Here is a 22,783-nt window from a genome sequence, read left to right as displayed (position 1 = left end):
CTCCCTACCACTAAAATTGGTGGTGGGGTCATATAGTGAATAAGGGATGTAAAACAGGAATTAGGGGATAAGGAGGTAACCATGAATGAGAGTCTGGCATCTCATTGTGTAGATGTGGTGATCTGGTGAGCTTCAGTCCCTTGCCTGATGGTGAGTTTCCTGAGGAAGGAACTCAGATGAGACAAATGTAAATTTCAAGTTTTAAGACCAGCAGGGTTAATTTCTATGTTTGTTCAAAAACCCACAAATATCATTTCCATGGGACAATTGGGTTGGTTTCATTTTCAACAAATATTTAAGGAAAAATTGTGTCATGTGCTAGTACTGCTCAATTTTGAAAGAAAAATATCTTCATGACAAAAATATAAAGTGAAGTTTGACACTTACATCATGAACCTGGCTCATCATACTTTCTCTAGAGAAGTCAGCCAAGACCTAGGAATATTCCATTATTTGTCCAAGATGTAACAGAAGATAGAGTTGAAACTAGAAATAAATAGCACTTTTAACCTAAGTCTGTGCTACTCAAAAGGACACTTTATGTTTGCATAAAAATTAGATACATATACTCCTAATAGGAATTCTTTTGTATGTCTAGTTATGTGTCATTGCTAATTACTGAACTATATTCATTTCTGCTAAATAATTCAATAATTCATTTGGTAAAATATTGGTTATATTTTTCTTGTGTAGGCTAATCCTCTGTTTGGTATCCCTATGTTAGGTGACATGTCAAGGGGGAATTGAAGTCACAGATGGAATTAAGGTTGCTAATCAACTGATTTTAAGAAAGTAACGAGCCTGAATTATCCAGGTGGCATCAATGTAATCAGAAGCATCCTTAAAAATGAAAAATAGGGCCAAAGGAGAGGAGTCATTCAGAGGGAGATGGACTATAGAAGAAGGGTATGAAAAGATCCACTGTTGCAGACTTTGAAAATAAAGAAAACTCCCCTAGAGCCAGGGGAAGTGGGTGGTCTCTGGAATCTGCAAAAGGACATGCTGGTATTTTATCATCTTTAAAATTAGCAACGTAAATGATAAATTATTTTTAAATTTAAGCATTTATATTTCATAGTAGGGAGTTAATTCCTACCATGCTATCAGACCTCAGAGTGTCATAAGTATCTGCTCATTCTGCTTAACTCCAACTCTCATTTACAATTTTTGTTTGTTTGTTTGTTTTTTGAGACGGAGTCTTGCTCTGTCGCCCAGGCTGGAGTGCAGTGGCGTGATCTCAGTTCACTGAAACCTCTGCCTCCCAGGTTCAAGCAATTCTCCTGCCTCAGCCTCCCGAGGAGCTGGGATTACAGGCGTGTGCCACCATGCCTGGCTAATTTTTGTTTTTTTAGTAAAGACGGGGTTTTACCATGTTGGCCAGGCTGGTCTCGAACTCCTGACCTCAAATGATCCACCTGCCTTGGCCTCCCGAAGTGCTGGGATTACAGGCGTGAGCCACCGCACCCGGCCTACAATTTTCTTAAGAGGAATTTACAACCCTAGGAGTCGCACTTCAACTGTCCAGTAAGCACCAAAGGTTTTTATTGCCTTAGTGATGAACGTCATAGGAACTGTGTACACACATTACGCATCATTTTCTCTGAAGTTGTTCATATTTCAGGTACAAATAATTCTCACAATGCCAGAAATATATTACTTGTGTTTAGCTAGCATGAAAAATATAAAGTACTAAAGAAGCCCGTTACTGCAACTTTCATGCATCAAGTCTTCCCTGTTCTCCCCAATTCTCTTTGCACCCAGTTCTTAATGCTTCTCTTGCCTAGTTTTAGCTTATTATTTTTATTATTTTTGAGACAATCTCACTCTGTCGCCCAGGCTGGAGTGCAGTGGCGTGATCTCGTCTCACTGCAACATCCACCTCCCGGGTTCAAGCGATTCTCCTGCCTTAGCCTCCCAAGTAGCTGGTGCCAACCACCACGCCTGGCTAATTTTTGTATTTTTTTAGTAGAGACGGGGTTTCACCATGTTGGCCAGGCTGGTCTTGAACTCCTGACCTCAGCTGATCTGCCTGCCTCAGCCTCCTAAAGTGCCGGGATTATAGGCATGAGCCACTGCGCCTGGCCACCCTTGCTTATAACTTGCCTTTTCTCCTAATTGCTTTGAAGAAACTGAAAATATCAGTCTGTACCTTTCAGCTAAAAACTTTTCCATAGGTAATAAATATATATATTCAATATTTAGAAAAATTGATATAAATTTGAATAATGTTCTTAATTTTTGGTGAGAACAATTTGGCCATTCATAGACAGATATAAAAGAATCAAAATAATCAGGTTTTCAAATTTACACTGCAGCTCATCCTCCACATGCTCACTTTTAGAGCGTCATATTATTCACATGTTGATTTTTAAACTACAGTTAATTTTTAATATATATTATATCTATTTGTTATATATGGTATACTTATCACAAAAACTTTATGTGTGCGTGTGTGTGTATATATACACATATACATATAGCATCAGGAGTACTGGAGGTTCAGTAATGATGTTAGCAGTGGTACATCCATATGGGCCTGCAGCAACCTCACTTCTTGCCTCCTCAGAAGGAAGAATTCAACTGAGGGGCATAAGGCAGAGTAAGACACCGGGGCAAGTTTCAGAGCAGGAGTGAAAGTCTATTAAAAAGTTTTAGAGCAGGCTGAGGCACGGGAATGGCGTGAACCCGGGAAGCCGAGCTTGCAGTGAGCCGAGATAGCGCCACTGCAGTCTGGCCTGGGCGAAAGAGCGAGACTCCATCTCAAAAAAAAAAAAAAAAGAAAAGAAAAAAAAGAAAAGTTTTAGAGCAGGAATGAAAGAAAGTAGAGTTGGAAAAGGGCCAAGCGGGCGACTTGAGAGATCAAGTGCCCTGTTTGATCTTTTGACTTGGGGTTTTATACATTGGCCTTCTTCTAGGGTCTTGCATACTTCTCACCTGGTTCTTCCCTTGAGGTGGGCTGTCCGCATGTGCAGTGGGTGGCCAGCACTTGGGAGGGACCGTATGTGCACTGTGTTTTCTGGAGTTGCACACATGCTCATTTGAGTGTTCCTCGAGGAAGGTCATCTATCAGTTACACTCTGCCATTTTGCCTCTTAGTGTGCAGGCTTGAGCCCGCTTCTCCAACTCCTGAGTTCAGATCAAGAAGCTGCTGATCACCAGCTACAGGTGTTTCTTTATTAGGAGCCAGTTGTGACCAATTATTATTTTAGAAAGACAGTTAACAACTGCCTGACTGTCACCTGATGGTGCCCTGACATCCTTGGTGGGCGGTGAGTTGGGGGACTCTCTTGCTCTGCTCATGTCTGACTACCTACTGTAACAATAGTATTTTTTTTAATGATGTAGAAAAGTTGCACTGAGTAGTTGTCATTTGAAGGACAGGAGGAGCTCAGCTCTGGGAATATTCTTGTCAGAGAGAAGAGCCGGTGCTAAGTTACCAAGCCAATACGATACCTGGTTACTCAGGAAACAACAGGGAAGTCAATGTGTCTGAAGTAGAATAAGACAGTAGGACAAAAGAGTGAGATGAAGTCTATGAGTTCCCATGATGTACCATCTTGATGAATGCATTACAGAACATTATAGGTGTGGGGCTTTATTCTGAGGAGAGTAGAGAGTCATCACAGATTTTGGCAGAGGAAGGAGATGGTCTGATTAATAATAGAAGGATTACTCTAGCTGCTACTTGAAGAATGGTTTGTAGGAAGGGTAGAAGCAAGGAAGCCAGTTAGCAAATGATTGTATTAATCCAAGTGGGAGATTTTGGTGGCTTGGATGAGGAGATGGCAAGGGAGGTGGGAAGAATCGGTCTGATTATGGATGTATTTTGAACATAGAGGCAGCAGAATTTCCTGATAGATTGCATGTAGGGTTTGGGGGGAAAAAAAGAGAATTCAAGGAGGAATTTCTTTTGACTGAGCAAATGGTAAGATTTGCTATCAAGAAAGATAGGAAAGGCTATGAGAAGTGTTTGCTTGGGAGTGGAGCCAGCAAAGGAGAAGAGCAGAAGTTTTTTTAAAATGCTTATTAGAAATCCAAATAGAATGGTCAGATGAGAAATTGGATATATGAATCCTGATTTCAGAAGAGAGATATGGGATGGCCACACAGATTTAGGAGTTGTTGATAATATTTAAATATCTGGGACTAGATGAGATATGCATGGGAGAAAAAAGGCTGAGGAGTGAAGGGTGGGAAGCTGCAACTTAAGAGGTCAGAGAGAAGAGGAGGCAACAGACAAAAATATGAGAAGAAGGAGCCAATGAGATCAGAAAGGCAGAAACTGAAAACTGTAGATTTTAGAAGCCAAATGAAGAGAGCATGAAGGAAAAGGTGGGCATCAACTGTGTTTAATACTGTCAACTTGCAAGAAGATGAAAACTGAGAATTAATCCTTGGAGGTCATTATGATCTTTATAAGAAAAGTTTCCATGGAGGGGGGTTGGGGCAAAATCTGACTTGAGAGGATTTAAGTAGAAATGAAAGGAAAGGAATTGCAGTGAGGTTAGGCAACACTTTCTAGGTGTTTTGCTGAAAACATGAATTGAGAAATGAATAAGGAAATGTAAGCACAACATAAATATTACACAAAATAAAGTCTGTAATGGATTACTACGAAGAGAGAGAGCCTTGACCGGAAGCTTTTTCAACAATGGTGATTTTTCAGGGAGGAAATCTCATGAGAGAACCCTTTTAAATTTTTACCCACTCTTAGAACCATCTTGGCAGAAAGGAAAGGCTGTAGAGAGGGATCTCTGTGTTTGTTTACTGCAAATAGATTTTTCACATTGAAATAGATTCCACAAACTATTGGCAAAGGAGAAACTAATAGCAGCAGCTCTGTAAGAGAGGGAGAGTTGATGACACCCCATAAAGCTAAGAATATGTAAATACATATACATATTAAAACTAAATAAAGAAGGCCTGGCATCGTGGCTCATACCTGTAATTCTGGCACTTTGGGAGGCTGAGGTGGGCAGATCACTTGGGGTCAGAAGTCTGATACCAGTTTGGTGAACATGGTGAAACTCGTCTCTACTAAAAACAGAAAAATTAGCTGGGCGTGGTGGCGGGCACCTGTAATCCCAGCTACTCTGGAGGCCGAGGCATGAGAATTACTTGAACCCGGGAGGTGTAGGTTGCAATTAGCTGAGATTGCACCGCTATACTCCAGCCTGGGTGACAGAGTGAGACTCCGTCTCAAACAAAACAAAACAAACCATGAAAATAAAACAACAATAACAAAAACAACTAAAGAGCAGCAAATGCTAAAATCTTAGGTATTAGAATGTCCTGAATATGTTTTATCATGCCTGTATGTGTTTAGCACTTCAAAAGTTCAGAAAATAAAATTAAAGAGCCATGCTCAGATGAACTTGGTTACTTTTGCTCTCTAAGATGAGACAAAGAGACGTGCCAGTGAATTGCCTCTGTGCTCGTTTTAAAAATGCAGTGTTCTAGGCCTAATATTCATAGATTCCCATCTATCAGTTTTGTGTTAGAGTCTAAAAATACATATTTTTGACAATTTCCTAGGTGATTCTAATGCAGTTGGTCTATGAACCGACTGGAACAAGGGTAAATAGAAGTGAAATGGCAACTTTTCATTTCCTGTTACTAATAGCATTGTTTGCAATATTGGCAGAAAAAAAAAGTACTCCTTTGGGCAGTATCCTTTTCTAGATTAACAGAAGCACTGCACCAGCTGAACAAATTTAGATCCTGACTTCAGCACAGTCTGGGGCATAGTTAACAAAATAATTGTGATGCTTATACTATCACATTAATGGGCCAAACCAATAAACTGGCTATAATTGAGTCTGGAAATTCTGGTGGTGAGATTCAATTGAATTCAGATTGAAATTATTTAAATTGCTTGAGGGCTAAATAGCCTTGCATATTATTTTCATAATTCTATGCATAGTTATTATCCACAATGAAAGCTAGATTATTTTTCCACTGTAACATAACATAAGATAAAATGGAACTTGCTTAGATTTGATCAGCAAAAACTCATTTTTTTCTCTCTTGGCTCTTCAAAACATTTATACTGCTAAACTGTCATTTTCCACACATTGTAGGAATTGTGACAATTGGAGAGGAAAAGAAAATTTGTACTGTCTCTGAGAATTTCTTGAGGATGTGCGAATCTACTGAGGTGAGTGTTTTTACAGCCTTTAATTTTGTCAGAATTTTAGCATTCATTTTTTATTATTTGGATAATGTATTAAAACTAAATCTATATTGACTTTTCCCTTTATTCTATCAGAGGCAATTTTACCTGAAGTAGTGTTATTCAAGAGGAGTAGAGGATAAATAGGAATTAGATGCTCTGCATATTTCTATAAAAATTATAATAACTATTTCTAATTTTCTGGAAACTCATTTTAATGAAGGCTGAAAACATGATGAAGTTATTTTTAAAGAGAGCATAGCCCTCCTTATATTGTTATAATGTTACTGATGAAAACCATCATTATTAATCATTGTCTCATCTTTATAATGACATTAGGTTATAATGATGAAGTTGAAAGGATTTAAATGATTTGCAGGGGAAAATATATTGTAATAATCTGTTTTAATCAGGTGGGTGATTTATCACAGGCTCGCTTTTATTTAAGATGTACAAAGTCTTGTTTATAAGACAGTAGCAATCTTGACTTCTCTTCTACCTATAACTCTGACACCTTTTGATTCTCTGTGGTTTCCGCTGCAGCTGAACATGACCTTCCACTTGTTTATTGTGGCACTTGCTGGAGCTGGAGCAGCAGTCATTGCTATGGTAAGACCTCAAAGCGCTGGTGCTTGGTTTTCAATGTGAATTCCAAAGCTATTTGCTTGTAGAGATGATAAACTATCTCTAAAGTTTGAAGTCCATGTAAAACACATTTATTTCATCAGATTAAAAAAAGCAGGGGAAACAATGGGTAAGTAAGTCAACAACAAGGCTAAACCCCAAGAAATATTATTATTACCATATTGAGAACATTAACAAAAATAGTAATTCACTAGGATTTTAGATATTAGATTACTATAAATATAAAAATTATTTCTGTAGCATATATGTACATACCAATGTGACATTGTGAGTAATCTAATCAATTCCTTGATTTACTTTTTTTTCCTTAGCTAAGAACATTAAAAAGCCATATAGAGTCATTTATGAAAAACAAATTAGGTTATTAAAAAAAAAAATGTCAGTAGTTTCAAGTCATGTCTTCTATATCTAATTTGCTTCAGAAATATTAAGAGCCAGTCTTTAGATCTTCTTTTAAGACATCAAGCTTTTACACAATGAGGAGGATCTACCACGTGCCAGGGCCAGTCTCCTCCTTTCTAACTTGGCATGAGTTCCAGTATGCCCACTGGAATGCCAAATATCAACCCTGAGCAAGTGCTCTGAGTGTCAGTAATAGCTTTTGCAGCCAATATCTTCAGTCTTTGTTTGTATCCTTGAGGATGAGTAGTCTAGAGCCCTAGAAGGACTCCCAGTAACCTCACGACTGTGACAGCTGAGTTAATATGTAAAGATGGTGAATGGATTGGAATTTATTTAGTTATTTTCCTCATGGTGCCAATACCTATCTAATGTATTGGTGAAAGGAACACTTTCATAAAAAAATGTTTTTCTCTTGTCAGAGACTAAAAATAAGAATGATGAGAAAATACTAATGTGCTAATTAGCCATGTCAGAGTGGTTATTTTGCTGATTTCATAAATATTTTGTATTTAATTTGTTTTATTAAAAATGACTTACATATATATTCGATAAAACTGACTATGTCAGTACTAACATGAATTTTCTATGTTTTGTTACTTTAGCATTGCTCAACATTTTTGATACAGTGACAATAAATATCTATATAGAAATTTTGTTTCAGAATGTGAGAGGCTTGATAAGGATCATGTTGGTTGATTAATTGGGGGGATCAAAATAGAACAAAAGCAAAGACCTTATATTCTCAACCTAAAATTAATGCTAAACTATGCCCTGGGGAAAAATCAGCAAGTTCTGGCCAATGATATACCAAACATTATTGTCCTTAGGAGAAAACATGCTGGTTGTGATATCAGAGAAAACATATGTACCTTTGTGTTCATACACCCATTCCTATGCTGTCAAAAACTTTAATGACACAAGCAATATATACCCAGGTATGTACAAGCAATATATACCCAGGTACAAGAAGTCTGTGAAGGTATCTTTTAAAAAGTGGACTATAATAAATATTTGTTTGCATTTGCTACATATATGTGCATATAAAATTCTGTCTAAAAATACAGGTATACACTAGTGAAAAACACCTATTTAGACAAATGTTATTTAAATGTCCCTGAAAATGCTTACTTTCAAAACAAATCAACAGATTTTGAGATGATAGAAATTTATATATTATGTATTTCTTAAGCAATCTGTGCTTTGCATATACTTAAAGCTATACGTACATTTTATTTAAAACAGAAAGCTTAGAAGATTATTTTTTCAAGTACTAAGCATTATTTGGGGGTTATTTTCTCTGTCTAGAGTCATCACAAAACCCCATACTAGCTTAAATGATGGACTGAAGTATTTCCAATTTATTAGCTCTGATAATGATGTAGGTCTTGGGAGACAGGTAAAATATAACTACTGCTACTGTTCCTGGTACTAATGCTGCTAGTACCAGGAATAATAAAGCAGAGACTTTATTATTAATAATATTTCTTAAAAACTTAATATTAAAAATTGAGAATAGTAATTGTAATGTTATTAATAATATTTCTTAAGAACTTACTCTGTTCTACTCTACTCCATTATTTGTAGAGAAGTTAGGAGGTCCGACATGCTGACAAAGTAAATCAGCTTAGCATTGGACAAGATTTCAGTAATCACTGTTTACCTAGCGAGGGACAGTTATAAGCCCTGCAGCTTGGGTTCCCCTTAAAGCCAGAGGAAATGCCTGTAAGAACCATGAGGAAGCACCTGTTTCTGAATTGGAGTGACCTTGAATTTCAGTATTTCATTCATGCATATATGTATATATATAAATATATATCTATAATATATAAATATATATACAATATATAAATATATTATATATTTTATATTATATAAAATATATTATACATTTTATATTATATAAAATATATTATACATTTTATATTATATATAAATATATTATATATTTTATACTATATATTATATATAAATATATTATATATTTTATATTATACATTATATATAAATAGATTATATATTTTATATTATACATTATATATAAATAGATTATATATTTTATATTATATATTATATATAAATATATTATATATTTTATATTATACATTATATATAAATAGATTATATATTTTATATTATATATTATATATAAATAGATTATATATTTTGTATTATATATTATATATAAATAGATTATATATTTTATATTATATATTATATATAAATAGATTATATATTTTATATTATATATTATATATAAATAGATTATATATTTTATATTATATATTATATATAAATAGGTTATATATTTTATATTATATATTATATATTTTTATATAATATATAATATATTATATATAATATAAGATATATGATATATTTTTATATAATATATGATATATTATATAATTTTATATAATATATGATATATTATATATTTTTATATAATATATGTTATATATTTTTATATAATATATGTTATATATTTTAATATAATATATAATATGTTATATATTTTTATATAATATATAATATGTTATATATTTTTATATAATATATAATATGTTATATATTTTTATATAATATATAATATGTTATATATTTTTATATAATATATAATATGTTATATATTTTTATATATATAAAAATATATAAAGGTTTTATAGATATATAAAGGTCATATATATATGAGGTTACTGGGAGCCCTTCTAGGGCTCTCTCTATATTTTTATATATAATTATATATTTTTATATATATATAATTATATATATAATAATTATATATAATTATATATATAATATTATATATTATATATATTATATATAAAAATATATAATTTTTATATATTATACATTATATTATTATATATTATATAATATATTATATATATTATATAATATATAATATATTATATATAATATATAATATATAATATATAATATATTATATATTATATATAATATATAATATATATTTTTATATAATATATAATATATATTTTATATTATATTTTATATTATATATATACTATATATATTATTTTATATTATATATAGTATATCATATATTATATATGATATATTATATATTATATATCATATATAATATATGATATATTATAAATATTTTATATATAAAATATATATTTTTATATTAGAAATATTTTATATATAAAATATATATTTTTATATTATATATATTTTATATATAAATATATATTTTATAGTATATATATTTACATATTTAAATATATAAATACATATATATATGTATATATATATATGCGCATGAGTGAAATACCGAAAAGAAATTCAAGATCACTCCAATTCAGAAACAGGTACTTCCTCATGTATGTAAAATATATATAATATAAAAATACATATTTTATATATAATATATATTATGTAAATATATATATGTATTTTTTTGAGACAGTCTTACTGTGTTGCCCAGGCTAGAGGAGAGTATCATGATCTCAGCTCACTGCAACCTCTGCCTCCCAGGTTCAATCCATTCTCCTGCCTCATCCTCCCGAGTAGCTGGGATTACAGGCACGTGCCACCACTCCCAGCTATTTTTTGTACTTTTAGTAGAGATGGGGTTTCACTATGTTGGCCAGAGTGGTCTTGGACTCCTGACCTCAAGTGATCAACCCGCCTTGGCCTCCCAAAGCGCTGGGATTACAGGCGTGAGCCACCGCACCTGGCCTCACTTATACATATTTAATAATAATTTGGGGGCCACATTTTCTCAGAGATTATGAAAAGTTTTTGAAGATTGAAAAATACATTCATTTATTTGGCAAATATTTTGTGTATCTGCTATGTACTAAGCACTCTCCACAGCACTTGATATTTTACAGCAACAAAATACTGCATAAACTTCATTGTGTGTATAAGCCTTATTTAATCCATATATATATATATATATATATACAGTGATTATGCTTTCACTATGTAAATGCCATAATGTAGAAGAATATAACTCACAGCCCCTGCTTTCAGGTGGCTTACAATGTTCCTTAAACAAAATGCTAAACTTCAGAGGAAACAGAAAATTCTAAAAATAGGTTATTTATAGTGGTATGCATCTTTTCCCCTACATCCCGTGTCAAAATTATTTTGTTTTTTGCTGTTTGTTGACTACCTGAACACACCACAATATTCATTATTTAGAATTGACATTGCATTCTTTATATCCATCTGTACTTTTCTAGAACCAGCCCGCCTCCTCTTTCAATGTACTGTTTACTAATTATCAAAATCTTAGTGTTCTATTTTTCTGAATGTTGGATTAAAATATTGCCCACCCTTTAAAACTCAGAGAAAGTAAATAACTGTCAACTTAGTTTCTCTTCCCTATTCATCAAAATTCATCATGTGGAAAGCTGCTTTATCTCCCCTGTGGACCAAGAGGGAAGAAAGAAAAGAAAAACAAATAAGCGGTCTCATTGCTGGGTAAACTCAAGTCAAATAAAGGAGCTTTATTTCTCCAGCAACTTCATTATTCAAGACAAACCAGGAGCTTCCTTTTTGAACATGGCACTATTCTAGTTTTTGTGAATGTATATACATATAAAAAATCCATGTAACACAATATTTTATCTCCTGTAGTTTATAACAGAAAAGAAACTACAAAATTCATCATATGCAAAATTAAACTGATAATCAAATCCACAGGTATATTTGGGGGTTTCCATGATCTCTCTTTAATTGGGGTAATAGAACCTCCAATTAATTCAAGTCAGTTAGACACAAACGGTATGTGAAAATATTTCTGATTATGGATTATAAAACATAGATACATGAACATGAAATGAATCATCTATGGTTTGGGCAAATGAGGACACATTGGGCAGGAAACATCCTATAAAGATTAAGAATTAGTTTTGGATTACTTCCAAGAATTGAAAAGGAGAAAGAGATACTGAAAGAAGCGGTGCCAAGAATATGGTGGGATATAGTTGGAGGAATGAAAATATATTTTATATTGTTTCTGTTACCAAAGAAATTTTGTTTCCATTTTATATGTGAACATTTCCTATAAAGAGCTATAATTCGAAGACTTCTTTCGAGATAGCGAGGTGTAATGAAGACACGGAACAAACTTCCAATATAAATTATTTTTCTGTTTGATTAGGTTCACTACCTTATGGTTCTGTCTGCCAACTGGGCCTATGTGAAAGACGCCTGCCGGATGCAGAAGTATGAAGACATCAAGTCGAAGGAAGAGCAAGAGCTTCATGACATCCACTCTACTCGCTCCAAAGAGCGGCTCAACGCATACACATAAATGCATCTTCCTGTTCTTTCTACCATTTGAATGCATTGGTGTTTAACTAAGGGCCATCCAACCATCCAACCTTTAAAAAACAAAACGAAAGTGCTTCTCATCAATGATATGTAAGGTGACTTATGAATCACCTGAGTACAATTCTTTGTTGTTTAGCACTTAAATTTCCCAATTTATTAAATTGATGTAAATCGGATCTTTTCTACAAGCTCCTATCCAGCCTTTTTTTTTGAAATTTCTCAAACTCATTTACTAGTTCTGTAAAATCAAAGATACTAACATTGTCAAATGCAAAGATTTGTTTGATTTTTAACCACTTCCCATGTGTTATACATAACACCTTTTGCATTATTTCTTATGTTTTGAAAAGAAAATAGCTTTTTATACTTTTTAGTTTTGATTTCGGTAACTAGTTTAACTACAGGTAACCTTCAAAGGGACCATTGTACATTATGAACAATAGATAGAGATGACATCATGATGACTCTTGAAATATGGAAATTTTGTCTGAAGATCAGTGGCCATATTACTGTAGGCCCTGGTTCATGTTTTCATCAATCTAAGGTGCAATTTCTAAATTTGTAAGAGTAGGTTTAAAAAAAAAAGTGCTTCTTATCTTTGTTAACATTGTACTTTTCCTTGATGTTCTTAAAAGGTATTTCCCTCAGATTACTCATGTTTATGTTGTGAGCATGTAGAAACAGTAATGCTAATGCATGGCTAGTTGCCTTTTTAAGATTGTGACACCAGGCTTACCTTTTAAAGTTTAGTATATAGAGACAATTTTAATGGAAATAACTACTGTAGACTATTGAAGAATGATCTCTTCGTGATTTAAGAAGTGGCTGGATTGGAACTTTTAATATGCTAATGTGGAAAATTAATTACCTTTATGAAGGTGGTTTATTACAAATAAGCACACTAACCCCTCGGAAGTTGTTTTACCTACTTTAAAAGTTTTAATGGATTGCACCTCTGTAAACTATTCCTAAAATGTGTATGATATATTTGAAAAGGCTTCCATTAATATAATAGCTTTGCTTGCAGCCTTCCAATCTATGTTGGTTTACCTGTAGTGTTTTCTAAAGTGTGGTCAGAGGCCCCTATAGAATGTATTGTTTGAAAGTGTAGTGATATATTTGTGTTTTTATTTCAAGTAAGTCATTTTAACCGAATGTTCATTCATATTCATTTATAAGAAGTACCTGTATCAAAGGAATTTTAAAAAAGAGCAATCAGTATTATTGGACCAAATTTGGTGTTTGTTTTCACCTTGACTCTCTTCTTTTCATTATTTCTAATGCTACAAGAATGCTGTAAAGTGTCTTCTAAAATGATGTAGCCTGACAAGACATTTTTTTCAGTGTATAAAACTAGGTAGTATTGTGCACTGATTTGACCATTGTGAAATCCTTTCTCAGTGTAACTGCATTTCTAATAAAAATTTATTGAGTGAAACAATCTTTGTACAATGACTAGTCATGCATCATCAGTAATTTTACAAGTTCTTGTAGTAGGTAGGGGGTACTACTAGGGATATCTGTGGCATGATTATGCATTCCGTAGTATTATTTAATTAATTTGGGGTTCATTTTGCTTCCTTTTCTTTATGCTTAGATTATCTTACTGGTTCAACATTCTTCTGATATATGCAGTATTACAGATATTCAGCAAAAGTATTAATGGGCTTCTTTAAATTCTATATTATAGTATTTCAGTTCCGTGTCTTAACAGTTTGTGATAATTTCTAAAACTGTCTTTTCAACTTATGTAATGATGTTGACACTTTTGGCTTTTATTTCTGGTATTAGAGTTTGTATTTTCACAGAGTGCTTTGTAGCAGGCATTACAATTAATCTGTTTTGTACATAAATGTGCCAACAGCTTGATGGTGGCGTTTTTGAAATGTAGAACAAAGTGCTTGCAAAATGTAATAAATACACTTGTGTACTTTGTGTACTTATTATTAGCTTCTGCAGTGTATCTGTTTTTTTCTTTTTTGTTTTGTTTATTCCTCTTTCCTATGTGTGTGAATTCTTTTCAAGTACAATAGATGCCATCCCCTTATGATTCTACTTCAGCTGAGCTGAACTAACACGTCAAAATTCAATGACAATTCTGTGCGTAAATATTCAATATCAGAATGCTGGACAGAGGGAGTAAAGACTTTGGAGGTTATTTTATTTAGAAAATGATAACTTTTTCTGAGTGCTGCCATTTTTTTGTCTGATCTCTACTGTTTTGTGTTTCCTTTAGTACTTCACAAACAAACAGAGAAAAAAAAGCCTAATGCAATTCAGAAAGAAAAATGCTTTCTTGGTTTGCTTCAAAATACAAAGGTGAGAGCAATGAAATTTAAATGTATTTACATTTTTTCTAGGCTTTGTATGTTTTAGATCTGATTTCTTCTGGCCAAACTAGAAGTTATGGCAAGTTAAAAATAATAAGATAGTTATCAATAAAAATACTAACTTTCATAAGGCTTAAGGAATTATATTAGTCTCTACTTACATATTACTTTGAATGGGAACATGAAAACCTCATGAACTTATGTTAGAAATGTCTACAATAATTATAAGTAGATGTAGACAAAGGATTTTAATTATGTTTTTAAAAGTTATTTTTAAGAAAATAAAATTATTTTCTACCTATATCTTATTAAATGATAATTCTTACTTCCAGTGTTTATTAAATTCTTATAATAGCTGCAACATAATAATTGTATACTACACAATATGGATATGAACAACAATTTTATAATATATGCTTTACAAAAAGTGGATTATTATAAGATTATTATAATTTTTGAAAACTGAAAAGTCAATTTCTCTTTGTAAAAATGTGCATTTTATCCTTAAAGCAAGTAATTTCCTTTTGAGAATTTTAAGGTTAATATTAAGCCTAAGGAAATTACTTACTTTGAGAATAAGATGTGTGTAGATCAGCTCTAACTTGCATGTAAATAGTTTCATTCTTTATGTTAAAACAAAAATATCAGATTTCTTCAAAGAACAAGTAGATCTTTGTTTTATTTATTTATTTGCCTTAGACAAAATAGAAACAGGTGATTTTAAAATATATTTCATTTAGGCAACCTGGTAGCAGAAATATAATGACCACCATGAAATTTAAATTATACTATAATATTTGAAGAAATTCTCTTTGGTTTCCTGTGAGGTTTTCAGATAAAAGATTGTTTTAAGTCAATGGAGGCAAATCTGTATAAAATGCTTCTGGCTCAAATGTGAGTGTTTTTGTTTTCTTAAATAAGCCCAGGACCTTGAGTTTCTTCTTACAAAAAACATTTTACCTTTCTGATCATTTTAGGTTATTTGGCTCTTTACCACAAAAACCCATCACAGGTTAGCAATATAAAATTGAAAACAACTTAAAAATGAGAGAAATCAATTCTTTAACTCATTAAATGAATAATGAAATAAAATATTAAATGAAATAATATCATTTTGACCACTGTATTGCTAATCTGTGGAATCTTTTATACATAGTTGGAAATACCAAACAAAATTTAAAAAAATAAACAAGCAATTGGAAAATTAAAAAACAGAAAGGAGAAGAGCCGGTAAGTGTAAATCCAACTAATTCTGTTATTATTCTTTGAGTAATAGAGAGAAAGAAAAGAGCAATGTTATTGGAAGCAATGTATTTCATGTAGGAACAATTTAAAAAAGTCAAAACTACAAAAAACCCAAATTAGACCAAGAAATAATAGCCTATTAAGTAAAAAATATGCAAAAAATAATTGAGACTGCATATACTGTTTTCTTCAGGGTTCTTTGCCCTCCACTCTAGGTTCTTGAGCAAGTATTCGTTGTCCAGGTGTTGCAACACTAAAGAGAACACTCTTTAGTCTCCGAGAACATGGAACCCACTGACAGAGGAGCTGATCCCATCCAGCTACCCAACACCGCTGCTCTGATTTTAAACATGGGAACTATTTTTGTCTTTAGAGAAGTGTTGCAATATTTGCTTTTTTACTTTTTTCAACAATTATTTTTGTCTCTTGAGAGCCATCCGAATAGAAATATAATATTCGAAGATAAATCTAACTGTGTGAGTCAAATTCTCCAAACCATTTCATGTATATTGGAAAGAACAATAATCAAAAAATATTGCACCAAAAGATGGAGCAGAGGTGCTTTTTTGGTATCACTTAGGATACTAACTATGTGTGTGTAAGCACCAGATTTTAAGCACCAGATTTATTGTTTTTTTTCTCTCTCCACATTTTTTGGTGTGTCTCAAAGATACTGGTATGTCTTTTCTCTGAAATACTTATACAACTTGTCATAAATAAATTAACATTACCATTTTGGCCGATATATTAGTTGACATGCCGGTAAAGGCTTACCCATATGATCCACTAAAAATCCACTATGAAGTTCTTTAAATGAGCATTGAGAATTAGCAAATTTTTTTTCTGGTCTTTTAAAATTATTTAACTCTGACGTCTATTTTTTTTTATAGAAACCTGTTCACCTATTAACTAATCTATTAATCACCTTTCGCAAAAGAAAAGATGATGTCATTCTAGCCTTTTGATATATAAAGAAGATTCCCAGAAACAAGGAGTTTTAAGAAATACTAACAACACTTCAAGGAATGTGTGAATAACTCAGCCAATTACTTTAACACAAGAATGAAACTTAACAGGAAAATAATTTTACCAAATGACACCTCCGTGACTTAAAAGTAATTATGTTTTCTAAGCCACCTAGATCATAACTTGTAAGTAGTACACAAAGTAGGTTAGAGCTAACAATGTGATAAATGCAAATGGTAGAAAAATCACATTTTTGGCCAGGCACGGTGGCTCACGCCTGTAATCCCAACACTTTGGGAGGCCGAGGTGGGCGGATCACGAGGTTAAGAAATCGAGACCATCCTGGCCAACTTGGTGAAATCCCGTCTGTACTAAAAATACAAAAATTAGCCAGGTGCGGTGGCGGGCGCCTGTAGTCCCAGCTACTCGGGAGCCGGAGGCAGGAGAATCGTTTGAACCCAGGAGGTGGAGGTTGCAGTGAGCCAAGATGGCGCCACTGCACTCCAGCCTGGGCAACAGGCTCAAAATAAATAAATAAATAAATAAATAAATACATTTTTAACATCGAAGTTATCCTGTTTATACAAGTTGACACAAATAGCTTAAGACTTTTTCCCTTGGTTTCTTAACATCTACTAACTAATACCCAAGCATCATCAGGTACCATTCACACTTCTCTGAATAGAATACCTATTGATTTATATAAGTGTAAAATTAATGCTTGAAGTAACAAGAGAGGTTTCTGGTAAGCCAAGAGGAGACTTCAGTTATTAATATAAATACCTTGACAAGTCAGTTGCAAAGGCTGGTATTTGTTTCTTCTCCTCCAATGGTTTTGACCCCATCCCACCCTAGCCACTGAAATCCTAAAAACTCACAATTTCTAATAATTGCAAACCATGCATAATCTAATTTTTAGGTATCTAATTTCCATCTTCCATCTGCCATTTCCAGGTTTCTTACTCCATGAGGACCTATCTATTGATCTCCTACAGTCCTTCAGTCCCCTTATGTCCTTAATTTCCCCAGTAACTAGCTTATACTGCAAGTTCATCATTGTAAAATCTTCCTTGTCAAATACTCAGCTCCTTTGACCCTCTATTTTCCTTAAACAAGCATGGTGAGATGCCAGCCTTGACTTAATTCAGCTGTCTGCCTATTCCTCCACACTTAAGCCTGCATAGCATAATGTGGCTGGAGTAAAACGCATGCTGAGACTCACCTAAGTTTAGGTGAGCACTCAGAACCCCCAATAAACCTACTCCATTTTTCTAGAACAGGGTTGGCAATCTTTTTTCTGTAAATGACCAAACAGCAAAAATGAGAGTTTTTTCTTTTCTTTTCGAGATGGAGTTCTAACTATGTTGCTCAATCTGGTCTCAAACTCCTGGGCTCAAGTGATCCTCCTGCCTCAGCCTCCCAAGTAGTTGGGATTACAGGTGTGAGCCATTGCGCTAGCTGGGATTATAGGTATGAGCTACTGCACATGGCCAAATCTGTGAAGTTTTATGTGCCATGAGGTTTCTGTTGCAACCACTTAACTCTACCTTCATAGTGCAAGAACGATAATAGAAATATGTAAATAAATGCCCATTACTTACATATTCTGTGTTCCAATAAAACTTTATTTACAAAAAAACCCATGAGGGCCTAGATTTAGCCTGAGAGCCACAATTTGCTGGCTTACGGTCTGGAACATTCACTATTCTACATCCCCTGGTTGGTTACTATATCATAACTCTTATCAATCTTCCAACACTATTTCTATCCATAGAGTTAAAAATTGCTTCCTATTTTAGGGAGAAATTAGAAATAATCAGAAGTGCATTTCTGTAAATTTCCATTATTCATCTGTCAACCTCTCTGCATCAACATGCGTAATCCCTGCTTTTTCTCTTTTTATTGTGGATGAAGTGCCCATTTTTCTTAGGCCAAAGCATTTGGTGTCTTCTAGATCATAGGCTCCTCACCTCCTTGAGGGAAGGTTATCACTCCAAAATTTTTTTCTCTCTAATCTCTTCTGAATCAGCATTTTTTCCCTTTCAAATGGTTTATCCCAATCTTAAAATAATCAAACAAGAAAAAAAATAAATTAAATAAATAAATAAATAAATAAATAAAAATAAAAATAAAAACAAAATAAAAATAAAAACTTAATTCTACATTGATCTACAGCAAGCCTATTTATTGCTTTCCTCTACAGCATATTTATGTAAAAGATGTATAATCATCTCCAGTTACTCTCCTATCATTTTATCTTAAATCTCATGTAATCAGCTCCTGTACTCAATACTCCATGGAAATTAGTCATGGCAGAGTAACAAATGCTCTCCAGATTGCTAAATCCAGTGCTTAGTTCTCGTTCATTTTGTATCACATGATTTTGAGACCCCACTACAGTTATCTTCTAGACACTAGGAGCTAGCAGTGAATGTAATAGGTAAAAATCTAGTGTAGTTTGTATTCTGATGCAGGGAGATAGGTACTAATTAGATACATAAATAGAATATAAGGTATTTTTGAAGCGAGACATGCTATGGAGAATTATTAATCATGTGAGATACTCCAGGAATGTTGCAGGGTTGGGCTGGGGTGGTAAATTTTCAGGGGAGGCCTTCCTGAGAAGGTAACATTTTTGTTAAAACTTGAAAGAGTTGAGGAAGTAAGTCATCTAAGTTATATGGGGGAGAAACATTCCAGGCAAACGGGACAGTAAAGAAAAGGTTTTTACCTGAAATGACAGTTGAACCAGTGTGGATGAATGAAAGAAAAGTCATTAAATGAGGTAAAGAGGCCAAAAATGAGAGATCATTAGGCATGGTCTTGCAAGCCATTGGATCCTTACTCAATTTGTGAGCAATATTTGATATAGTCAGTCATTCCCTCCTTTCTGCCACACATTCTTCCCTTGGATTTCAGGAGGCCCTCCTGAAAACCCCCTCATGGTTTTCCTATCAACTCCCTGGCTGTGCCTTTCTAAATCTCCTTTCTCATTCTTGCTCAGCCATGTAATCTTTTACCATTGTAATTCCTTGTCCTTAACTTTCTTAGTAAATAACGTCTAATCTCATGGTTGAAAATATCAATAAGCTAATGACTTCAAATTCATCTCTCCAGTCTAGAATCTTCCTCTGAACTAATCCAGACTCATTTATCCTAAGGATATTCAACATGTTTTTGAGGCCTCTCAGAGTTAACACATATCACACTGCAGACCTGCTGTTGTCTCAGTAAGCTGCACCTTCTACAGTCTTCTCCACCTCCATAAAAAACAAATCCATACTTTAACTTCCGCAGACCCAGATATGTGAATCATTCTTGATTGTCTTTGTTTCTCACATCCCCTATTAGCTATTTGAATATTCAAAAATATTCCCAGAATAAGTCCTTCATGATTTCCACTCCTCGAGACACAATTATCTTCTATCCTGATTGCTGGAGGCCTGTACTAACTGGTGTTCCTGCTTCCGTTCTTTTTTTTCTTTTTGAGATGGAATCTTGCTCTGTCACCAGGCTGGAGTGCAGTGGCACGATCTCGGCTCACTGCAACCTCTGCCTCCTGGGCTAAAGTGATTCTCCTCCCTCAGCCTCCCAAGTAGCTGGGACTACAGGCACACGCCACCACAACTGGCTAATTTTTGTATTTTTAGTAGAGACAGGGTTTCACCATGTTGGCCAGGATGGTCTCGATCTCTTGACCTTGTGATCCACCAACCTTGGCCGCTGAAAGTGCTGGGATTACAGGCATGAGCCACCACTCCCAGCCCCCTGCTTCCATTCTTAAACCTCCTGTTTCAACCATCTTTTCTCAACTCAACAGCCAAAATAATCCTCTTAGAAAGTAAGGGAAATCAGATCAGTTTTGTATGCAACCTCCTAAAACTCCCTGTCACATTCAGGAGTTAATGCAAAGTCTATACTATGGCTTACAAAACACAATTTTATCTTGCCACTCCATACTGTATACTTCTTCTAACCCATTTCCTCTCACCCTTTCTAAATTTGCCCCAGCCATTGTTGTTTGTGTACGTCAACAACTCTTCCCTTTCTGGGCCTTTGCACTTGCCATTCACTCTTCCTGGAATGCTTTTCCTCAAAATACCTGTGAGCCTCATCCTTTTTCTTGTTTGCTCGAAATGTCTCAGTTAGTTTTCCTGTACGACCTATCTATAGAATGGCTTATACCTTATATCTGCTCTTTTCTTTCTTTCTTTCTCTCTTTCTTTCTTTCTTTCTTTCTTTCTTTCTTTCTTTCTTTCTTTCTTTCTTTCTTTCTCTTTCTTTCTCTCTCTCTCTTTCTCTCTCTCTCTCTTTCTTTCTTTCGTCTGTTTTTCTAGGCAGAGTCTTGCTCTGTCGCAGGCTGGAGTGCAGTGCGGTGGTCTCGGCTCACTGCAACCTCCACCTCCCGGAGTAGCTGGGACTACAGGGGTGTGCCACCGCACTCAGCTGATTTTTTTGTATTTTTAGTAGAGACGAGGTTTTACCATGTTGACCAGGCTGGTCTTGAACTCCTGACCTCAGGCAATTCGCTCGCCTCGGCCTCCCAAAATGCTGGGATTACAAGAGTGAACTATTTTTCATAGAGAACTTTCTACCATTTGACCTACTATCTGCATTTACAAATTTATCTTTATTGTCTAGTTTCCTTCACTAAAATGTAAGTCCATGGAGATTTAGATTTATTCCTTATTACATGGCACATAGCAAGCAATAAATGTTTATTAAACTAGTTATCAATTAAAAGAGTTACATGACCACAGCATTGAAGTAAGTTTGCTTCTAAAATGCAGTGATAATTTATTAAAGATCAATTATAAAAAGAGTTCTAATATTTTTTTTCTATTCTATGGCACTCTTATAGACATGAGCTCATTATTTTTGTTCTACATGTTTTAGAGAGAACAAGTGATATTTATCTTTTTCTAAATTTGAAGCACTGAAACCTGAAGTGTCTGTGATATGTATAATAAGACAGCCTTCTTTCCAATTTCATTTTTTTCTCCAATTTATTTCCATTCATTCTTCCTTCTGTGGTCCTAGGAGAAGTAATTATGGCACAAAGAATTTGTCTGGTATTGGCTTGGCTAGAACTAAAACATTAAGAACACATTTTTCTTCTACATTTTCTTACGTTTTCCAAAACATTGTTTTGTTGAATGCTATTTTAAGGCGAGAGATGAGGTTTCTGGAAAAAAATCAATACCACAGTTTGGTGAAACTTAAACTGGTCAAAAGACTTTTCACAACACTATTGGCACAGGGATTACAGGAGCAGCAGAAGAAGGGCAGTGGAGAGGAATCAGATTTCTGGGTTGATAATAAAAGAACATCACTAAATATTGAATTTCAGGCACTGAAAAGTTTCATCACCACCAATAAGGAAATCAGAATAGCCTCTGTGAATAGATAAGAGAGGCATCCAGAAAGTGAGATTTCATCTATTCAATTTAACTTAAAATCTCCATTATTAAAAAAATCAAACTAGTGTACTGGGAAAAAAATGGGGCAGTTCTTTAAAATTCAGATTTTGGGGTGTGTGTGAGAAATATGTTTGTCTGTGAGTTTTTTAGGAGGATTAAATGAGGTATTGTATTGCATGAGGATTAAATGAGATATTGTTATTGCATATAAATTGATGGTGCTGTAAATAGCAGCAATGCTAATCAATGGTGGGTGATTATTTATTTTTAATAAAATAATACATCTGCCAAAG

General features: G+C 33.8%; 1 protein-coding gene across 5 annotated transcripts in view; it reads left to right on the top strand.

The window, feature by feature from the left end:
- The window catches only part of GPM6A (glycoprotein M6A), a 369,539-nt gene extending 355,061 nt beyond the window's left edge, over positions 1 to 14,478 (top strand). For all 5 annotated transcript variants that reach the window (XM_055385537.2, XM_019025323.3, XM_055385538.2 and 2 more), the window contains exons 5-7: positions 6,081 to 6,157; positions 6,716 to 6,781; positions 12,357 to 14,478. In XM_055385537.2, coding sequence (XP_055241512.1) covers positions 6,081 to 6,157; positions 6,716 to 6,781; positions 12,357 to 12,509 — 296 coding nt within the window. In that variant the 3' untranslated portion in view covers positions 12,510 to 14,478. The remainder of the gene's footprint in view (positions 1 to 6,080; positions 6,158 to 6,715; positions 6,782 to 12,356) is intronic.
- Positions 14,479 to 22,783: the final 8,305 nt, after the last annotated feature.

This window comes from Gorilla gorilla, chromosome 3 (genome assembly GCF_029281585.2).
Source record: "Gorilla gorilla gorilla isolate KB3781 chromosome 3, NHGRI_mGorGor1-v2.1_pri, whole genome shotgun sequence".
In the NCBI taxonomy this organism is placed as follows: domain Eukaryota; kingdom Metazoa; phylum Chordata; class Mammalia; order Primates; family Hominidae; genus Gorilla; species Gorilla gorilla.
The sequence above is the reverse complement of the archived record's forward strand: the minus strand, read 5'-3'. Positions and strand labels throughout refer to the sequence as shown.